This window comes from Acipenser ruthenus, chromosome 24 (genome assembly GCF_902713425.1).
Source record: "Acipenser ruthenus chromosome 24, fAciRut3.2 maternal haplotype, whole genome shotgun sequence".
Taxonomy (NCBI): domain Eukaryota; kingdom Metazoa; phylum Chordata; class Actinopteri; order Acipenseriformes; family Acipenseridae; genus Acipenser; species Acipenser ruthenus.
In genome coordinates this window covers 4,760,064-4,781,551 of record NC_081212.1, presented here as the reverse complement: position 1 = coordinate 4,781,551, position 21,488 = coordinate 4,760,064, and the positions used below count along the sequence as shown (strand labels likewise).

At 39.2% G+C, this 21,488-nt stretch overlaps 1 protein-coding gene across 1 annotated transcript in view; it reads left to right on the top strand.

The window, feature by feature from the left end:
- LOC117429784 (uncharacterized) overlaps window positions 1-21,488 on the top strand; it is a 57,922-nt gene that overhangs the window by 13,045 nt on the left and 23,389 nt on the right. Inside the window, exons 12-24 of the mRNA XM_058999144.1 lie at window positions 299-514; window positions 6,306-6,408; window positions 7,412-7,528; window positions 10,993-11,203; window positions 12,561-12,670; window positions 14,290-14,435; window positions 14,933-15,005; window positions 16,907-17,110; window positions 17,343-17,470; window positions 18,344-18,509; window positions 18,959-19,056; window positions 19,810-19,906; window positions 21,282-21,466. Of these exons, the coding sequence (XP_058855127.1) occupies window positions 299-514; window positions 6,306-6,408; window positions 7,412-7,528; window positions 10,993-11,203; window positions 12,561-12,670; window positions 14,290-14,435; window positions 14,933-15,005; window positions 16,907-17,110; window positions 17,343-17,470; window positions 18,344-18,509; window positions 18,959-19,056; window positions 19,810-19,906; window positions 21,282-21,466 (1,854 nt within the window). The remainder of the gene's footprint in view (window positions 1-298; window positions 515-6,305; window positions 6,409-7,411; window positions 7,529-10,992; window positions 11,204-12,560; window positions 12,671-14,289; window positions 14,436-14,932; window positions 15,006-16,906; window positions 17,111-17,342; window positions 17,471-18,343; window positions 18,510-18,958; window positions 19,057-19,809; window positions 19,907-21,281; window positions 21,467-21,488) is intronic.

The following is a 21,488-nucleotide window of genomic DNA, read 5'->3' as shown; positions in this document are numbered from 1 at the left end:
TGCTTCAGCAGGATGTGATGACACTGTTATAGTTGTTGCTGCTAATTGAAGAGGAAAGTGTACACCAACATGTACTGTATCTGCCTTACATGTCTTCTTAGAGATTACATTTTGTTATATTGTAAAATACAAAGACTAGTAATTGATGTTGAAATACATCTGAAAAAAACAATCACATGTATTTACACTAATCTGTTATTATGAGAATAATGTTTCCATTTTAAATGGATCACTCTGGTTAAGTTTAACTTACTATACTGCACTTGATTACATTTTTTTTTTTTTAATTGTGTTTCAGCTCTCTGAAAGACTACAGGAGTCTCAATCGCTGTACAGCAGCCTTTCTCAGCTAAGGGACAAGTTGCTTCCTGTAGCCCACCGTGGTGCGCTCCTGTATTCTATCCTCCAGGCTCTCAGAGTCCTGGCTAGAGAATATCAGTTCCCTCTCAGCTATTTTCTCTGCCTTTTTGACAAAGCTATTGGGAACAGTGCTCTAGAAGAAGATAGCCTCCAGGTATGGATAAATGAATGAATGAGTCATGAATCCAAATGTAGAAATGTTTGTTGCATATGTGCTTAAAGTACGTTTCTATTGCTTTTAAGTATTTTTAATAAAACCAGCCAATTATCTTAGATTCCTGTACTGACTTGCAAAGCATTAGTAAGGCCACTAGACATGGATGTTTATTTTCAACTTAATAACAGTCCTTAACATAACTGAACATCTTCTAAGGCTGATTTAGAACCATTACAATGGAAATGGAAATGAACCAAGGGGAAAAGGTAGAACCACAGTGCTATGAGCCATTAATAGAGATGGTACCACATGGTGCTAAGACAAAGCAATGCATTACATTACAGTAGCATGGTGTGCTACCATCTCAGGATATTTGTTCCAAACTCACTGTGTTGCCATTGCTGGAGTTTCTTCCAGCGTTATCCTTACCAGCATTGCTTTGTCCCGTTTGAGGGAATTTCAGCATTACCCTAAACCCTTTACTTTGAATTGTAGTCATCAAACAACACTGTGTGTGGGTTCGACTGTTTTAATGAATCCCACTGAATGGCATAGAGATATAAATGTGGATCTCTGGCCCTGGGAAATGTCTTTGGGCCTGTTTCTAAATGCCAGGGGGATGACAGGGCAAGTGGTGTTTCACTCAGGAGCCATCATTTGATCATTTTGTAATCCAAGTACAGTAATCCGTCACGTATCCAATTGCAGTGGGACCACTAAGGGACCAAAAAGTCAGATAAATTAATCCTGTTTTAAATACCATTATACACAGCTGTAGCAATTACTATATTCACACAGTTATTGTTTTGAGATTCAGCTTTTATTAGGGAGCTCCCCTAAATCCCTTGTTTAAAAAGATACAGGGTATTAATGCTTGTTACAGGGTAGTCGTCTACCGTGTGGGTGGGTGCGTGTGTTCGCTGCTGAGTGACAGGCAGGAGATCGAGACGGAGGTTGAAGTTGATACGTCCCGCAGGCAAACAGGATTTATTTACATATCAACACACTGAACAGCTCAGGTGACACTATCAGCAATGATAGTGCACGGAGCACATAGAACACAGTGTACGAAAACTTTGGTAGGATCGACAATCTCTGAACTAATGTTCTCTGTTCAGTAATAAACGTTGCTGAAGAGATTGATCATGGCAGATAAACGGTTAGGTGGATCTGTGACTGGCGGATACACGATGGATTATGGTAGTTAGATGTGACTGCTACAAAAAAGAGCAAGTTTATAATTAAGGCCCTAAGTGATTCCAATAAAGTTACCTGAGTTGAACAAATTAATTGATAAAGAGTAAAAACTGCACTCTCCCCGAGGGATCCGCCAACATGAAAATAACTCCATAGTACTTTACTAATCTTTCCAAGGGAAAAAAAGAACTATACAATCTGACAGCTAGCATCAGTCCCATTACCACTGGGGGTATCAGTAGTAATAATACAAAAATGTCACAAAGGATTAAGAGACAAAACCAATCTGGCTTGAGAAGGCCCAGCTCGGGATGCTGTCAGCTGTGCTAACAGTAAAAGCTGGTGTCATGCAATTTCTCACAGTCTGTTTGCCTCAGTGGTTTATTATGATGAGCGGATCAAAATCGAGAGGGGAAAGAAGCGTGCAGTAGAAGTGCAGGCCCTTGTCTCTAGGAATGCTGGGTAATACACAGGGTGGTTCAAATCAGGTTGCCAAATGCGACCTTCAGTTTTAATATGGCCAGTAGATTTTACCATAAAGTCGCCACGTTGGCGACTAGCATTTACAGGATATACAACAGAACCGCCCTGTTGATCCCGCACAGCCAATCATTTTGTGGAACCAGACCCCTTTCTTTTGTTTCTATAGTAACGCGCACCAGCCAGAAGTTAGGGTAGAACAGCTGTGTGTTCTGCATTGTCTGCAGTTCAGAAGAGACGGCTATTGCCAATGAAAGGAATGTTGAGGTGCCTGTGCTGCCTTATGGCACAGACAGGAGGGTTTAAAATAACTGCACAGGCATTTGATGCATATAGTTCCCTGGAATTTCATGGAGTTAGTTCCTTGGCACACCGACTGTATATACGGTAGTTTCCCTCCCACAATTTAAAGAATTAAAAAAAACACCCATTACATGAAAACAAAGCATGCAAAAGCAATGTGTGTGCAACATATACACGTCTCCTCATATTGTCCCCGTTTGAAAATGTTGGTCACATAAAAGTTCACTTGGCCACCAGGTTTTGAAAGCTAGTGGCCAAATGGCCCCCAGCATACAAAGTGATTTGTCCCACCCTGGTTATACTTTATATATTATGCTATGGTGTGGCAATGTGCCCCGCCCCTGTGTGCCTGTGTGTGTTATATGTTGTATGTTGCGTGTGGTGTGTTAAATGTTGGTGTATTGTAGTTGGTACACGGGATATAAATGGGTGTGTGCAGCACGAGTATTTAAATTGTATAATTATATTTAGGCACGGGATTGCACTATCACTTCACGTGCATTTAAAGTATAGTATGTGAGCACGGGGTTGCACAGAATTAATTCACGTGCTGGGATTCAAGTGAATAATTAATTAGTAATTCAATCCCAGCACAACAGTATATATAGATGCACGTTTGACTCACACAGGGTTGGGTGTTCGAGAGGGGAGAACGGGTGAGAGAGAAGGAGAAATGAAAGTTTAAATATCAATTGCTATTACGTGCTGGTAGGACCAGCACTATACTTGTTTATTTAAAACTCACCGTGTTTGTTTGTGTGTCTGTCCGTGCACTGTATAGTCCGTTTTGTTTGTCTCTTTATTTTGGCGTGAAGTGCCGTGTCCTGTTTTCTGTTCTGTCTGTTTAAACCTTTTATTTCGTTTAAGAAACGATGAGTGCCACCATTGCACTCAGCATTACTCATCACCACCGTCTGTCTGTGTGTTTCTCTCTCTGGTCTGAGTTCCTCCCTGTAGCCAGCCTGTCACATATGGCCAAAAGTTTTATTTAACGTCATGTAATCAAAGAAACTACAAAACGATATTGCAAACGTCTACCGGAAGCCATAGTAGGCGTACAGTATTTCATGTTTGATTTCAAAATGTCACATTTTTCAATTCTTGTCTTTTCATTAAGTACTGTATATGGAAAACTACAAAGCTGTATGTAATTAAATATGTTAACATAACATCATTCAGCAGGTTTCATTCGACTTTATGAAGCAAAATTAGTTAGTTCTATGGGGTCATGCAAAACTTTTGGCCATAGCTGTACATTACAGATTTGTTGGCTAAAGCATAAGGACAGACTAACAAACAGACTTCTGCATTTCTACTGCATTAAAATGATGTATTCAGAGAGACCTTTACATTCTATAAACAGAAACACTTTGATAAGAATAATGCAAAATATATAGATTACATAGGTTGTGAATCCGTTTTGTGATATGTAAAACTAAGGATAACAACAAGCGTTTTTGGAGTGATTTGTATTTTTAATAATCTCAGCACTGGTTTAAAAAAAATCACTGTAGAAATACTGTGTGATATCAGTATTGAAAGGGTTACCATTTGTTATTTAATATTATTTAAACATATTCTGTAACTGCAGACTTCAGACTATACGGCGAGTAAGAGATTATTGTGAAAGATGTCTGGAATATATCAACATGTCAAATAACATCATGTGTATAAGAAACAGTCAAAGCACATTCATCATCAGCTCCAAACCAATCAGCATATCAGTCAGGGAATGCAAAAACAACAACATAAAAAACGAGAAGTGTTTCAGCTCTTTTCAAACATCCCCATCTCATCACGGTACAAAGCAGATAAACAGATTTCTCGGGGAAACAGCATTCAAATTAAAGAAGTATATCAGACGCCTCCAAAGTAATGGAGTCTGGCAAATAGCCTGATAATGATAACAGTGCGATACTGCAAGAAAAGATAAGGAGGACAATATCTCTGTGAATTTAGAATCTTTCTGATCATTGCATGTGCCAATTGTGGCTATGCTTATCTTTTGACATGTGTTGACCGCAACACCTTGTCAGCAGGTGTGGGCAGTATACTGCTCTATTGGTATTCTTGCAGTATTTAACTCATTAGTTTGGTATCCAGCTGAGTGTCCTTCTATTGTATATGTGGGAGTGTAAACACATGTCATTGTTAGGCCAGTGATCCAATATGTCACACCATAGGATCTTAACGAGATCTCAACATACTAGCACCCTTAAATGCATACATTTTCTTACTATATATGTATTGACTGTAGTATGTATGATAGTACGTTGGTCTAGAAGTCACCTGTGGGGGGAAAACCACAGCTAGATTAATATACAGTTAAAGAGCAGAGTTATTTAGATCCACCACTGTTTACTTTAGATCATTAAAATAGACCATTGCATCAGGCATTGAGGCATTGTAAACTAGAGAAACCACTGAGGTTGACAAGCAGCGTGTACTGTAAGTTGAACAAGACCTGCAACAAATAATACCGAGATCTGAATTGTTAGCCTTTTGAAATGGTTATAATGACACACATTGAAGCCTGGGTGATTCTTGATTGCTCCTGCAGTAAGAGAACAATCAGACCTCAGTCATGTCTGTTTTACATTGTTAACCCATATACTGTATACTAATTAAATGACATCACTGGTTTTGCCAAAGACCTTAATATGGAAATTCCAGTCCGCTCCATTCGTTAAGATCTGTGACAGGGCTGTTTGTATCATGAACAAGTAGGGTAGTAATTGCATTTTAAGGCTGAATTGCGGCTTTACAAAGAGGTACGCTTAGCTATTACAATAATGAATCTGCATTGTCAACTTTAAATCCATAACAGCTTATTAATATACACAGTGCAACATCATAACTCAGCATGAAGCCATTGTAATGGCCGATATTGTAGTGGGACAGGTGAAAATGATGGTTTCTCCTGCAATATAGCTTGTACTTTCATTCTAAATTCAACCTGTAAAGACATATTTCAATGAAAAAGAATACATGGGTAACATTTAATAAGGTTATTAAACACTTAAAAATGCAAAATAGAAGTTATGTTTGCACTAAACATTTTTTAAGATGACAGTCAGAAGGGGATTATTTTTGCACAGCCCCATGTCGCTAGGTAACAAGGATGTCATGCAATGGGTGCCCTGGGACAGTGCAATCATCTAGGGCGAGTAAAGAAACATCATTATTTCAATGATATATATTACTATTAAATTCTTGTAGCCTAATAATAAACTAGATTTATTGAATCAATTTGGATTAAGTGTCTCTTTAGATTGGAAGATCCTTACAAGCTGCAGATTTTTTAAATCAATCAATTACTCAGCAGCTGTCATTTAGAGTATATGGTCTATAGAAATTCTTTCTTTATTTTATCAACACATTTTTTGAATATCGATAATTCCAGTATTCAGGATCCCTAATATTTTTCATTGTGGTTACATAATTATATTGACCCCTAATAGGAATTTTAACATCCAGCATGTTTGTGCCATGGAACACAATAAAGCATTTAGGAAAAAACATACAGTAAATGTAACTACATCAAAACAAGCTTCCCACAACTCCCTGCATGTAATAAGCAAAAATAAACCATCTCATTAAGGGTTCTGTATTGTGTAACTGCAATCAACCTGTTCAACCTGCAATCAATCTGTTTGTGGGCTAATGATCCATCGCCTTGCAACATATATTTTTAATTTCCAGCTTATTATTTGTGATTACGACTGTTGTTTTTTTTTTTTTTGTTCTAATGGAGAATTAAATGCTTTTTGGATAATTTGATTGGTGAGTGATGTTTCTATGGTTACAGGTTGAAGATGCTCAGCATCCTCAAGACAGAACTGGATTGGATCTTGAAACTGAAGAGGAAGGAATCAAGGCCAGACAACATCGAAATCCTCTTCATGGAAAAGGTAGCCTACAGTGATGCGATACTGTGGGGTTGTTGGCTGCAGTGCTGGATTTAAGTCGTACAGCTAATTAGTCTGTTAATCACCTCTGAGGCAGTAAGATAATCACGTCAGATTTTGATAGTACAATATTTCAGTTTGCTTGCTTTAAGGTTTTGCAAAGCACATTTGAACAGGATTGTATGGAACTACATTTGGCATCTCTTCTGTGCCCATTAAAATAAGCACTCAAGCCCATTTCTTACAGATATGCAAAGCAAATTAATTATTTATGCACTACACAGCTTGGTTTTGCTTTTCAAATTGCACTGACTTGAACTGTTCTGACAAGAAGTCCAGGTCGTTCCTCCAAGTAAAGAACACGGTAAAGTTAATCCCAGCCCTTTCTCAGCTCTGCCCTTACGTGTCTGGTCAGCTTTGTCAAAGCATGTGTATTCCCAAAATGTAGTCAGATCTAAACGTTGAAAGCCTAAAATACCCATTTATTGATAATTACAGGGTACGTTCGGTTGTCCTCAAATACAAAACCCTGTTGTTTTATAGCTAATATATAACTATTGTTTTTGTTTGTTTCTGGATTTAAAAAAAAAAGTCAGTGGAGTCTGACTGCAATCAAATCAGTCATTTGGTTGGCTGACAGATCACTACAGACTCTTTAAAATGTGTGTTTAACAAAACTGTGCTGTGTCCTGTTCTCAGTGAAAGTGAATGGCAGAAACCCTCCGCTTGTCATATCCTTTCTATTAATATATATTATAAGATATAGCCATGTACAGGAAATATTTGATTCCAAGAATACAGAAAAAGAATTGTGCCTGATGTGAGTTTACTAAACATCATTTTCATGATATGTAGCATTGTGTTAGTTTAATGGAAATGACAACAACAAATGCTCACACAGATCTCCAGATTTTACAAGCACATAGTATATTTAAGCCCATTGTAAACCTTTTATAAACCTTAAGCTCTTTATGAAGATAATTCTTGATGTTTATTACTTCAACAGGGTGTCTTTCCCACTTTGCTGGTCCCTTGATATCACAACCAAGAATATACAGAACAGAACTGTACCACCAACGATATGAAGATATAAGTTATCTTCTGTGCAACAAACTTCAATCTAGTAAAGTATTCTGCATTCTGCTAGCATTTATTGCGAGGTGTTACAGCCGCGAGCTGGGTAGCTGTGTATTAGTCCTGAACGTGGTGGAGTGAATGCATTAGCAGTGTTCTGTGTAATGAGCGATGTGGAGTCTCACTGGAGGTTGTTAAAACAGATAGATAGCCTATGGTAAACAACAAGACAGTTAGGTTTTAAAAACAGATGTCTTTGAAAAGCTGACAAGCGGCTGATCCTTACTGCTGAAATCAATTGCTTTAAGCCAAGGTGTTTCATTTTTTCATTATACATTTTGGCTGAAAAAAAAAAAAAAAAGTATATATTGTGGTAACGTGACTGACGGTCAATGCTGGCCAGTGGCAGAAATAGCAACCCAGACACAGAAACTGTAGTTTAGTGCTTTCTGCACACTTTTAATGAACAAAATAACAGTTTGAACAAAACACTCCTAAACACCCAAGCACAGCTATCCCAGTGCTCTGCACTTACTCTCTCCTTCTCTGTTCTCCTTCTCCTTCTCCTTCTTCTCCTTCTCCTTCTCCTTCTCCTTCTCCTTCTCCTCCTTCTCCTTCCCCTTCTCCTTCTTCTCCTTCTTCTCCTTCTTCTCGTTCTTCTCCTTCCCCTTCTCCTTCTCCTTCTCCTTCTCGTTCTTCTCCCCTTCTCCTTCCCCTTCCCCTTCTCCTTCTTCTCCTCCTTCTCCTTCTTCTTGTTCTTCTCCTCCTTCTCCTTCTCCTTCCCCTTCCCCTTCCCCTTCTCCTTCTCCTTCTTCTTCTCCTTCTCCTTCTTCCCCTTCTCCTTCTTCTCCTCCTTCTCCTTCTCCTTCTCCTTCTCCTTCTCCCCTTCTCCTTCCCCTTCCCCTTCTCCTTCTCTTTCTTCTCCTCCTTCTCCTTCTTCTCGTTCTTCTCCTTCTCCCCTTCTCCTTCCCCTTCCCCTTCTCCTTCTTCTCCTTCTCCTTCTTCTCCTTCCCCTTCCCCTTCTCCTTCCCCTTCCCCTTCTCCTTCTTCTCCTCCTTCTCCTTCTCCTTCTCCGTCTGCTTCTCCTTCCCCTTCTCCTTCTCCTTCTCCCCTTCCCCTTCTCCTTCTCTTTCTTCTCCTCCTTCTCCTTCCCCTTCTCCTTCTTCTCCTTCTTCTCCTTCCCCTTCCCCTTCTCCTTCTCCTTCTCCCCTTTTCCTTCCCCTTCTCCTTCTTCTCCTCCTTCTCCTTCTCCTTCTCATTCTTCTCCTTCTGCTTCTCCTTCCCCTTCTCCTTCCCCTTCCCCTTCTCCTTCTCCTCTTCTCCTTCCCCTTACCCTTCTCCTTCTTCTCCTCCTTCTCCTTCTCATTCTTCTCCTTCTGCTTCTCCTTCCCCTTCCCCTTCTCCTTCTTTCTTCTCCTCCTTCTCCTTCTTCTCGTTCTTCTCGTTCTTCTCCTTCTCCTTCTCCTTCTCCTTCTCCTTCTCCTTCTCCTTCTCCTAACTCTGCTACACAACCCACACCAAACATTGATTCTTTTGTTATTTTATAGGCTGTGACCAGGGGTAATTGCCAACCAATCATTCCATTACCACCTGGCCACATTCCACACTTTTCCAATCACACCGCAATCACTCAATTAAACACAGTTTCCATCACCAGACACCCACACACACCCATGTGCACCCATGTGCGCAGCCTCTGTTCTGCACACACCCTTCCCCTACTCTCTCACCAATATGTATTGTTAATTTACTGGATACAGATTAGACCAATGGGAAAACAGAATGGCGTACCAGTATTTCTCTATTTGTTTACGTATTTATTTATTCATGTATTACATGATGACAAGATGAGGACAATATATTTGTGTGTATATAAGAGAAAAGGTTTTTAAAATATACACACAAAAGGTTTAAAAGATTAAAACATTGTACATTTTTTAAAAACCTTTTCTTTCATATGCCTTCAGTTTTGTCCACTGAAGTATATATATAATGACCACATGACCACAAATCATCATTTAATTATTAAACTTTGATACGCAGGAATCCTGTGTTTTTAAAATTTGATTCTTAAAGCGTTTTATTGCGTTTTTTTCAATGAGTGTATCACAAAATAAATCCTAATCTGCAGTCCACAAACAGTCCTGTAAACTGCATAACCACATCTATTTGTACTGTATTGGGTTCCTGACTGCATTGATCTTTCTGTCTCCTAATGCATAATGTTACACATGGGGGCAGTAGCATGCTGTAGGCAGTACAGATCCTTCCTATAGTATAAAGCAATGTATTCTGCTTCAGTAGGGCTTGTCTGAGCTTCCAAAATCAAAATGTTTTGAATGAACGAATTGGCACTTTGTTATATCGGAAGTAAACATTGACATCATTTTTTTTTTTTCCATCAGGGCCATAACCATCTTTATAGCCTTTCCAAGCACTTCTTGAGTGCTTATTGACCCAGTCGTTTTGCTATCTTATGAAAAATGATCAGTGTTCAGGGATTTACTTATCAACCATCCATGTGTTTATGACATACAGATAAGCAGGCTTTTTTCACAACTGAAAAAATATTGTGTTAACAACCCTTTAAACAACTAATGGCTTGTGGGTTTGTTCTGTTAATTCACATATAAAATGTAATTTGGCAATTAGCTTCAGATTAATCTGCAGGAAAGCTGTTTGCTAGAATATCCCCCTCAGACACAATTTTTTAATTTAATCTTTGGAATGATAAAACTGTTTACTGCGATTTTTGTGCTATGGTGTAACTCGCGATGTGCACTCTGGTAAAGCCGTTTTATAGCAGAGATAAATAAAATATCAAGTGTGTTCTCCAAGTGGCTCACCTAGTCAGGGAACAACCGTGTGGTGTGCAGGGTGACAACAGCATCTTATCTGACAAAATTACATTTGGACAGACCAAGCAGAGGTCACAATGTCCTCAAAGTTATGAACAACATTGTTCATTTGAAATGCTGTCAGTCAGTATATAGGACTATCAGCCTTTTTCTTTTTCTCTCTTGAACTGTAAGCTGTTAGAATTTACTTTTGCAAACTTAAGAAAAGCCAATGTCAGCAGCTGACAGCTGAGAAAGGGCAAGAACAATTTGAATATTTGAAAAACATGGAAATTATAGTCAAGCGTAAATAGCCAGTTACTGCGGAAGAGAGCAATCTGGGCTCTACTTCTGCAGCATTTATGGATTCCATTTTACAGCCTTGAATGGGATGCACAACATATTGAACATTGGGAAGCCAAAGTGTCAAGTGAATAATTTTGCTTTAAAAATAGAACCTAACCTGTATCTACACTACTTACCTTGTATTTTTTTTTTTTTTTTTGTAGTTCAGCTTTAGCTCTGAAATATTCTTGCCCATCATTTGGTTCTTCTACGGCTGTCAAGTTTCATTGCTTACATTGTGGTGAATGTGTTTTTTTTTGTCATTTTCAGTTCAAAGTGGCCAGCAAACTTCATAACCACACTGTAATAATTTGTTTTTTCTTTACATCAGACTTGGTGGATAGTAGGATTGATGCCTCTCTAACAGACCCAGAGCCCCCAGCAGAATCACTGTCTACACAGTTTGAATCCATGGAGGTAATCCGCAGCCCTCAGGAACCTGCGATTCTCAGTCCCGGAACCAAGGAGCACAGCCTCTCAGCCAATCAAATCAGCCAGCTGGTGGATCAACTGACTGAAACGGTTTACCAAGCAATAAATCAGTAGGTTACAGACAACAATCTGCTTTGGTATTTTGAAACTTTGTTTGGTGAATAATTGGTCAATTTTAGACTTATCAAGGCTTTCTACAACTTAAAGGATAATCTAAGAATAAAACAAACTGGACTGGTCCTTTTTTATCAGTGCAGCTACTTATTATAATTGTCAACGTGATCATTTCTTGACACTTAATTCAAAGGAATAGTATTCTAAGTATTATATTTGCATATAAATACATATGCTACGTAAATGATTATTTTTCAGTGAAACATTCCGTGTTAATTCCACCAGTGGTGAGAAAAAAATAGTCTTCAAGGAAATGATGAGAATATGCTGAACTAAAAGCAGCAGGGTCTATAGAGACCTTTACTTGCTAGGATTATTATTATTATAAAAAAAAAAATCTTTCCTTTAGCAGCGTTTGTGTCACATTGATGGATTTTCAATTAAGGACAGGCAAATGAAACAGATAAAAGGTGAAGGGTAGTAAGTGTGGCTGGCCGTGTAGTCCCAGCAGCCTCATCAGAGACTTTTATTATGCATACAAAATGAAGCTGTGCCCCAAGATGACATTCAGCTGTAGAGAAAGTCGACTGTGTTATTAGTATGCTGCTTATAAGGTTAGATGTCATGCACTTTCATTTTGAGCAACCCCCTATAAATGGGGGGCTTACATTGAGAGCATTGAGAGAGTAGCAAACATTTTGAAGTGCTTCAATTCTTTTATCCGCTAACAGATTTTTAAATAACGGAACTGAGTTTACCCATCAGGGATACAAGTGTTAGACTGAATGGCCAGACACAATGTCTACAGACACAGATTTTCCATTCTTTACACACGCTTACAGATTACTGACACTGGTTGGAATTGCTTTACACGCTTTGCAAGGCTTGTGTGAGAAATCCATGCAGCTTATGAGATCTGCAGCATTTGAACAGTTTGAAGTTTGGCATGTGTGGCCTTTTCTCTGTGGCACGCTGTAAAAAGTGATTGTGTGAATAAATACTGAAAAGATTGTTCCCGCCTTCAATTTATATGCATATTTTACCTCCTAGAAACATTTTGTTGTGTCTAAGAGGTTTAACAAAAATATCTGCCCTTGGTTGGTCTGTGCAAGAGATCCATTCTGAAGTAAACAGATAACCTATCAAAGTACAGAAAACTTCTGGAACCAGGAGCTGCTGCTTGACTATTTCATAAATAAATAAATAATATGACAGAGGCGTGTCAGTAAATTGACACCCCATCTTATTTACTCATGACACGTCTCTTTTACACTCCTTTATTCTATATTTTTTTAAGATGTTGCTGCTTTTTCCCCAGGCTATTCAAAAGGTGTACTAAACATTGCTTTTCAGGAGTCTGTATCCCGAACACAGCCTGGTGTTCTCTGCTATGCTCACTTTATATATCCAGCTGCAGAGTGGAGGTTCACTCAGTGAGGAAGAACTGGCCCTCCTCTTTCAAGGTAAAGGCTGCCAGAACAGGAGCATGTTTTAATAGCTTGGTATATTCTAGCTTTGATTTACTGAAACCTAACAACATGAGCTGACATATCACACTGTATATGGGATTTGTAAATGCCAGTAGTTAGGTTAGTCTTGTATTGATGGCTATATAGTCATTAATATGTATATTTTGCTTACTGTTCAGTTTATGTGTTAACTACAGTCAGGTGCAAATCGTTTTGGAAATTGGTGCTAAACTGTTTTGAAAGTTTAGCACTAGAGAGCCTACTGATGCTAAATGATCAAACCCTGCTCTAATCAAGCCCCCCTCACAACTTCCCACATGACACAAACCTTCTCTCCTGTGTATGTGGGGGAGTCATGTGAGTAGTCCAGACCCAATGAGAAACTATCATCATCTGTGGTTGCTAAGGAATAAAATAAAAATAAAAACTTTTTAAACTAATTTAACTTGAATTTAATGTTGCTGACGCTATATGAGGTACCTTGGCCCTAGAATCCAGCGCCATAGCACCAAATATGCACTCCTGACTACAGTGGCCAAATTAGAATTTGAAATGGCATAGTAGCAGGGAGACTGATTTGGCGTTATGTGCCAGTTTAGTTTGACAAAGTAAAAACTGGGCAATATTGAAGGCTTCATCGTCTGCAATATGTGAATATTAGGAAGCAGCATGTTACACAGCTTGAAACAAAAACCCCTGTCCTTTTAAGCAACTTCCTGAATCCTCTGGGAGCACTTCACTGTCAGACAGCCTGAATCTCTTTTGTCAGTTTGTTTATCATTGGCATCTCGCAATGGGTGGTAGTTTCATGGCTCAGCCCGTTGCTGGCTTTCTCAAGTAGATTTGGAGTTCTGTACGGTCCCCAGTTTTCATCATTATGCCATCTGTCACCCTGCACTCACAAACAGCCTTCCACAATCTGCTGCTATAAGTCTTCTCCAGTCCTGAGACTTTTCCATTGCAATGGTCCTTTATTACTTACTATTAGGTTGATATAAATCGATATGCTTAGACAGTGTGCATGAAGACTGCAGATCTTTTTTGACAGCACCCACTTATGTTGTTAACAGCCATTCGCGTTCAGGTAATTTAAAGAATGTGCAGTGGAAGGTGCATGGGAAATAACATTTTGACAATATCTGTCCTATTTCTGCTGAGTTAGCCAGAGTGGGATATAATCTCTTCAGTCATTCAGTATGTTCATAGCGGTCTCCTCTTCTGTGGTAGCATGCTGTGTACAGTAATGCACATTCATTTTGAGCACTTGGTTGTGTGATGGGGACCCAATGTGCTTGAAGGTGATTTATGCTGAATATATTAGAAGAACCATACATCATGGTCCTTTGGTGGCCTATGTTTATGGCCAAGGTGAACTATTTTCTGTCTTACAAGACTACACTTTGTGAATGATAACAATATTACAATATTTACATACAAGACGTAGGATTTGGCGGCTAACAAGTTGGTGACCTCAAGAGAAAAGTATACTGCATTGCTACTGCAGATCATTTAGGTAAGGGTAAAGTGACAGGTCTGAAGAAATATATATATATATATATATATATATATATATATATATATATATATATATATTTTTTTTTTTTTACCAAAAGGCTTCCAAGGCTGTGGCAGTGTTGCTCTGACACTGAATGACTTTGGCTCTGATGCTGACCCCCCAGCCTGGCTTCCCCCAGAGAGATGGGAGGGCTTGCTGGGCCTGTCTGTTTTACCTGGTCCTCTGGACAGTGTTTGTGTGCAGGTAAGTCACCCTGACCTACAATATTCCCGCTTCCAGGGACATTGCATGTTACAAATAATAATTCTGACCTTGCTTTTTTGTTCCCTTGCAGAGTAGAAGTAGTGGAAGTGTAGCATGTCAGTGTTATTAGAACATTCTTTTTAAAGCCTGTTTGTCTTTTATCATTCAGTTCAAAAAGATCTGAGCCTCCTTACTAGCAACCGGACATTAGGAGTGATTTCTTGTGAATATCGGAGAGAGTAGAGCTGTACACTACACACTTAGTAAGAGTTTAGAGTCAGATCAGCTTACAAAAAAAAAAAAAAAACGCTATGCCATTTCTCCTTTTGCATTCATTTAGAGTTATTTTCATTTTCCAGACAACCTGAAAGGAATTATGGTTATGCCCTAGACAAATGGCGACTAGTTATGAATTTTATAATGATTTTACAAATGCAGAGCCGCATTAGCTGGATTATTAGTCTGAAGACCTGGCCTTGTTTTTTCTTTGTGTGCAGGCAGCGGAGAGTTCCACTGAGTGGGAGACATGGTACAATTCAGACCACCCGGAACTGGAAACACTACCATTGGGTAAGGTAATCTGCGGGATATGGAGAAATGCATGCACTGAGATTGTTGTGCTATGGTGATGTGCACTGTGGTAAAGTAGTTTTATAGAGGAGATAAATAAAATATCAAGTGGGTTCTCCAAGTGACTCCAAGAGTCTTTCAGTAAGGGGAGCGTAGGTTTGTTGCAAGCAGTCAGTCTTTGCTGGGGATTACACTGAGAGTAATCCATTGCCTCTGGTGCTCTCGTAGGTTAGGGAGGCAAAATCATCACAGACTGTTTCTCCTCCACGCTACAGTGGACCCTACTGTCCAGGTGCCTGGTAAACAGCAAGGCTGGCCTTTGTCCTCCAGGGTACGTTAGCTCATCGTTATATGCTGTGGAGCTGTTGTGGGGGATTTCTGTGGTGAGGGAGCATAATTGGACATTCTGAATTGTAGAGGAAAATGGGGTAAAATAATTGGCACATTATTAAAAAATTAATAAATAAGTACAACTTGTTGGAACTACACATACAACATTCATAGGCAAATCCAGATCCACACTATAACATTTCAATATCCCAAGCTAGGGTACTGTTGCATAGGCTCCAGTATTGAATGGTTACAAGGAAATGCATTTTGTCCACAGCGGATGTAAAGACTGTATTATTGTACTGCTTTGTGCTCAGAAGGCTGGGTTTAAAATTCACTGGAGGCCTGCAATCATAACTGTTTGTCAGAACTGACTGAATTCCGGCAACAGTGTTTAATTTCCCTGAATGGATGTTTCACAATGGCAAACAGAAACAATGAAGCCGTGCATTTGGAAAATGCATCTTGTGAGTGTGTAGTCATTACTGGCCAGCATGGCAGCAGTTAGGGTTCATGGGAATGCCTATAGCTATACTTATTTCAGAAGGGATTGACAATAATGTGGAACAGTGGGCCTGAGCTCTCGTTGAAGGATTTGAAGAAAAAAAATAACATATTAAAAAAAAAATACTGCGTCTTAAAAAGCCTGGAAAACCAATTTATTCAGTTTGTGTAATGCTTGCTTCAACACTGCAATGGGTTAGACTTTTAAAAGTGATTCTGTTGCACATTTCTCTGCTGTCACATATTATTAAGGAAACAATTACTTTACTTCTCAGCATAATCTGCACTCTGGGGCCAAAGCAAATGCACCATATGGCATAACGTAAAACTGAGTGCTGTATATCACAGCGACATTAGTATCAGCCCGTGGAGGTTTGTTAATGCATTTCTTTCAATTCATCTGTTGTGTGGAAATATAGTGGCTTGACTTCTTGTTACTGTGTGTTGCGGAAAAGATTACTTGTGGTGATTTTTATTTGGTGGGACACATGAAATGCAGAAAAGGCTTACAGGTTTAATACTTGGCAGTTGAAGTAAAGCACAAGCATTGATCCCAATGGTCCGGCTCAATCCACCTGTTCTAGTAATGCCCAATGTGAAGGGGTGTGTGTCAGCAAGGAGACTCAGAGACCAGAAACGCTGTAGTTTACAAACGTAACACAATACCAAAACAACAAAACCACACCGTGCCATCACCATCACCCCACTACCCCCACAACACCCGTGATCACCCTATTTATACACCTGTGACTGGAGCCTTAATTAATCATTTAATCACGTATACACTTCACAGCTCCAGCCACATCCCCAGTGTATCTGCAGGGAGGAATTTACACCCACATTATGTAGCATGGGAATTGCTACAACGTGCGATTCCGTTACACTAACTGCATTTTGTTTCTGTAAATCTCAGATCAGTTTTTATAACACAGCTGCTTAGACACGCAATAAACCAGTATGCGTGTCTAACTCCTATTCCTAACTGTTACCAGGTACCAGAACACTAAAGTAAGATACTACATCCAGCAGATCTGAGCATGGATGTTTGTATCTTGTATTTTCTCCAGCAGCACAGGGATTTACAGTGGAGAATGTTGACGATGCCCCTGGGAGTTCTGGAATCCCGGGCTTGGCCTCAGAGTTTCAGAAGCTCCTCGTCCTCCGCACTCTCCGTCCTGACCGCCTGACAGGCGCTCTGTCCCTCTACATCAAGAGGCAGAAGAACAGCAGTGTGCAGGCTAGACCATATCCAACAGTTAGTGATATTGCAGGTAAGGAAGGGGCAGAGCTATTGCTTTAAACAGTGGCATATATTAAAATAGAGGACTTTTGTATAGCAAGATTATCAAGTGTGTTATGTCAGTTGTGCTCAGATTTGATGATGGAATTGGTGAATGTTCCAGATGATATACTATGTTTGTTTTTTTTTGTTTTTTTTGTTTTTTTTTAAAGAATAACGGCAAAATCCTGATATTTTAAATAGCTTTTTGTTTTTCTTTTCAGATCTTGCAGTAGACTCTCTTGGGATTCTTGTTCTCCTTCCATCAGGATTATCACATGCTAAAGGTCCCTCTAATGTGTGTTTAGCGAGGAGTGTCCAGCATGCAACTGTCATATGCATCGCTGCCAAGGTATTCATATCTTCTGTCGCTGTGTGAATTTAAATAGACCAGCACCAATCATACAGTGTGTCCTTGCTCAGGTAAAGGATATATCTGTTAATAGACTGGCATGGGGAGAAATATACATGCTAGGTTTAATGTGGTAGGTTGTGCAAAATAGAAAAACAAAGTCTGTTGTTGTGAGTAAATACACAATGATTCGATAATTACTAGTGAAGACAGCAGGAGATTCCTATAATACTCTTGAAGCATGTCAAAATACAATTATATTATAATAACCTCAACGGCCACATTGCAATTATGTGACTTTTTTTAGTTTTCTGCATAACAACAAAGAAATATAGATATTGGCTGAAATCTTGGTGCTCAAGTATTCTATGATTCTCCTGGGCATGCTTTGTTGTCTTCAGAAACATTAACATCAAATTTCACTTCAATTAAACTGCTTTTGTTTTCATATTATATGGGTCCACTGAGATCTCACAGACAAAAATTGCGAAATAAAATTAAATCTCTGGTGCCCTGGGATACTTGAAAACAAAAAAAAAAACCTTGATTGAGTGCATCATGTAATCAAACAATTTGACAAAGCTACTTCATAGCCATTTTACAAGGAGAGAATTGTGACAAGGAGGAATAAGCGCTCTTTTGAAAGCAGATCTGCTCAACATGTCAATGTTGAAATGATTGAAAGATCTTTCTATACCTTTTTATTTGGTGAGCTAACATGCTTTATCTGACTTCCGAGTTATCAAAACACTTCATAATGACATCCATTCAAAATCAGTGGCCGTGGCACTAAGCGTTAAGGTTGACTGACATGCACAGTATATCTCTTTGAAGACTTAGCATTGCAAAACTATTGATCTTTCTTGATCATAGGAAAGAAGCATCCCTGTATCTGTAGCAACTATAAAAGAAGATTTTCAAGGTTACATCGAAACAGCCTTGGATGACATGGTGGAACAGGATGGCTGGCTGATCCTTGAGAATCTGCATTTAGCATCCTCAGACTTTATATGCAGCCTCTATGAGAAGCTGATTCGAGGTACAAAAAACCCCACACAATGGTTACACTAAATCTGAGTGTATTTTACAGTATTGTACCAATGCTACTTGATGTGCTGTACCCAATCTATACTGCATGTTTGCAGTTTCTTATAGTATAATATTTACCCTATGCTTTTTCACTACCTCCAGTAACTGCCTTCATCATCGTGCTACTGAACTTTTCCATTTTAATAATGTACATTCCTTTGAAGTAGCGGTCTGCTCAGTAGACACAGCGTTGGATTAAAGTATGACAGCAAGATGCTGGGAGCACCTGCAGGTTGTAAGATATGAAACACGGGCAGGTGGTATCCACAACCCTGAAATAGATTCTTTTTTTTATTTTTATTTTTTTAATTAGATCGAGAATTTTTGCAGGCTTCATGTGATGTATTACACAGATTTACATAATGCACATAACCATAGCAATTATTTTTGCTCATGTAGGCAGGAAAAAGCAGAACAACAAGAGGCAGTTTCGTGTGTGGCTTACTTCAGAGCTTGAAGCCCCATTTCCACACCAGTTCATTTCAGAGCTCCACAAAGTAAGTACAGTCCAGCACAATAGCTCTGGTTTTGTGACACATTAACTGGCTGGAAGGGCTCTGTTGAAATTCAGATGTATCTTTATTACAAGATGCAGCACGGCTACAGCCCTTTTTTTAATTTAGTAGTCGGCAAATGTTTTTATTGTTTTCTCCCAGTTTAGAAATGGCCAGTTATTTTTAGGCTCAGCTCACCGCCACCACCCTCGCGCTGACTCGGGTGGGTGAAGACGACCACTCGCTGTCCTCTGAAGCTTGTGCCGTCAGCTGACAGCTTCTTTTCACACTGCAGACCCACCATGCGTAGCCACCTCAGAGCTACAGCGTCGGAGGACAACGCATCCCTGGGCAGCTTACAGGCAAGCCCGCAGGCGCCCGGCCAGACTACAGGGGTCGCTGATGCGTGGTGAGCCGAGTACACCCTGGCTGACCTTAGGCCTCCTGGTTGTGGACTTGGTTTAGTGAATTTGGGCATCTTTTTGTCCTGTAAATACAGTCAGGACGTAATTGAAAAGTTGACATTCTGTGTAATGGGACCATGGATAGAAAATATGAGATTATATTTTTGTAATTTTTCTTGTCTAAAATGTATTTGACAATGTTTAAATACCTTATGTTTAAAAGTTGCCTTGGCTTGTCTTTGTTTTGCTCACATTGAGTTAGGTGCTGTGTAAAATCCAGTTGATTGTAGCAGACAAACAACACCATTTCTCATGTAACTTTTATATAATGGTTTCATTTCTATTTTAATAGGTATCATGGCACATCTTAAACTTTGGACAAGTATCAAAAAAGACAGAAGCAACAGATCTGCTTACACATGGACCTCAGAGAGGGTTGATACCCATGGGTAAGAACTTACAAACCTCTTTAAACTTAAGCACTTCCATTTACTCCACACAAACATATGCATAGTTACAGACACACACACAAAATAATAATTGAGCTAATTACTACTGGCCTGCTGGGTTATTACTGGTTTAATCTGGTAACATGCTGATAATTTAATAATCCTTTATAAAAGTTTACCACAGTATTTTTGCAGTTTTACCATGCTTACCCCATGGTTATACTATGCATTTTAGAAAAAGAGAGTACCGCACACTCAATTGTGCTCTAAAAATGTGTATCTTTAATTCATAAAAACATATCACCAACGCTTTCGTTATGCTTTATTAGACTTTATAAGGGCTTTACATAACGTTCTGTTGAGTGCTGTACACATTGAGGGTTTGCTTAATGGTGATAAAAACTTTGGATGTACCTGAGCCGTTGGCCGAAGACCTGATTCTCTTGTGCTTTTCAGTTTATTGCCCTTTACAAAGCTAACATGCATTACTATTTACACTTGCAGCAATACAACTATACTTAAAAACAAAGCTTTTTAAATAAGACTTCTGATTCTGTTTGGCTTCCTGTTAGACCATTGATTTATTCCGCAATTAATCCCACTTAAAAAGGGCAGGCTTGAGTGTAAACACGCTGTGTTTCTGATTAGCAGCCAGCTGTGTGGCTTCCAATATAGGGATTTGCTTCCACTGCCATGTACAGTAAAACTCTGGCAGGAATAAAAGCATCCCCTTTTGAACAAATGCGTGCTAGAGATTTTTACACAAGACTGTGGGGTGACCCACAGTTTAATATTGCCTCTGAAATAGGCACAAAGAGCATTCTGTCCAAGTTCACTATACATAACAGGGATCAAAATAAGACTCCTATTGCATAGCAGTTTCACCCATTTCAGGTTGTCCTACGAGCTTGATTAGCCACAGTGTATAGATAACAAGCTCAGGTGTGTCTTATTAAACTCATAGTCAAACCAGGAATGGGTCAAACTGCTATGCAATGGGAATCATATTTCCACCACTGTCTTAAAAACAGACTATCAGTATTATAATTGAAAATAACCTTAAAAAAATGTTTTTTTTGCTTTTCATTCTTTAATGCTTCAGTAATTCTGGCGTAGTCTATTTTTCCAGTTTTTACTAGTCCCCCTTTTGTAAACTACACAAACTAAAAGCCTGCAGCATATGGTGACATAATAAACTCTAACCGAGTAACCTTTTTTAGTTAGAACAGTTGTAGTGGTCTATATTACACCTTTAATCACCTTTGAATTCAATTGTGTCAATAAGCTAGCTGGTGTACCAGTGTTATATTGACCCCGCAGTCTCACTTAATAACATTTGTCTACTGTGCAATAAGAAAAACTAATTCACCCCCAGCAATTGTGTCAGCTCTGAACCACATCAGAAATGAACCCTGTGGTGAAGCGCATTCCCTCCCGATGATAGTTCGCTGCCTCTGCTTTGGTGTGTGTGTTCTGCACGGGATGATGGAGGCATTGCAGTTTCTGCCTGTCTCCGGGCTGAATCAGGTGTACCCTGTGAGTTACACACAGCTTCATCAGGTGAGTTAAAGTACTTTGTAGA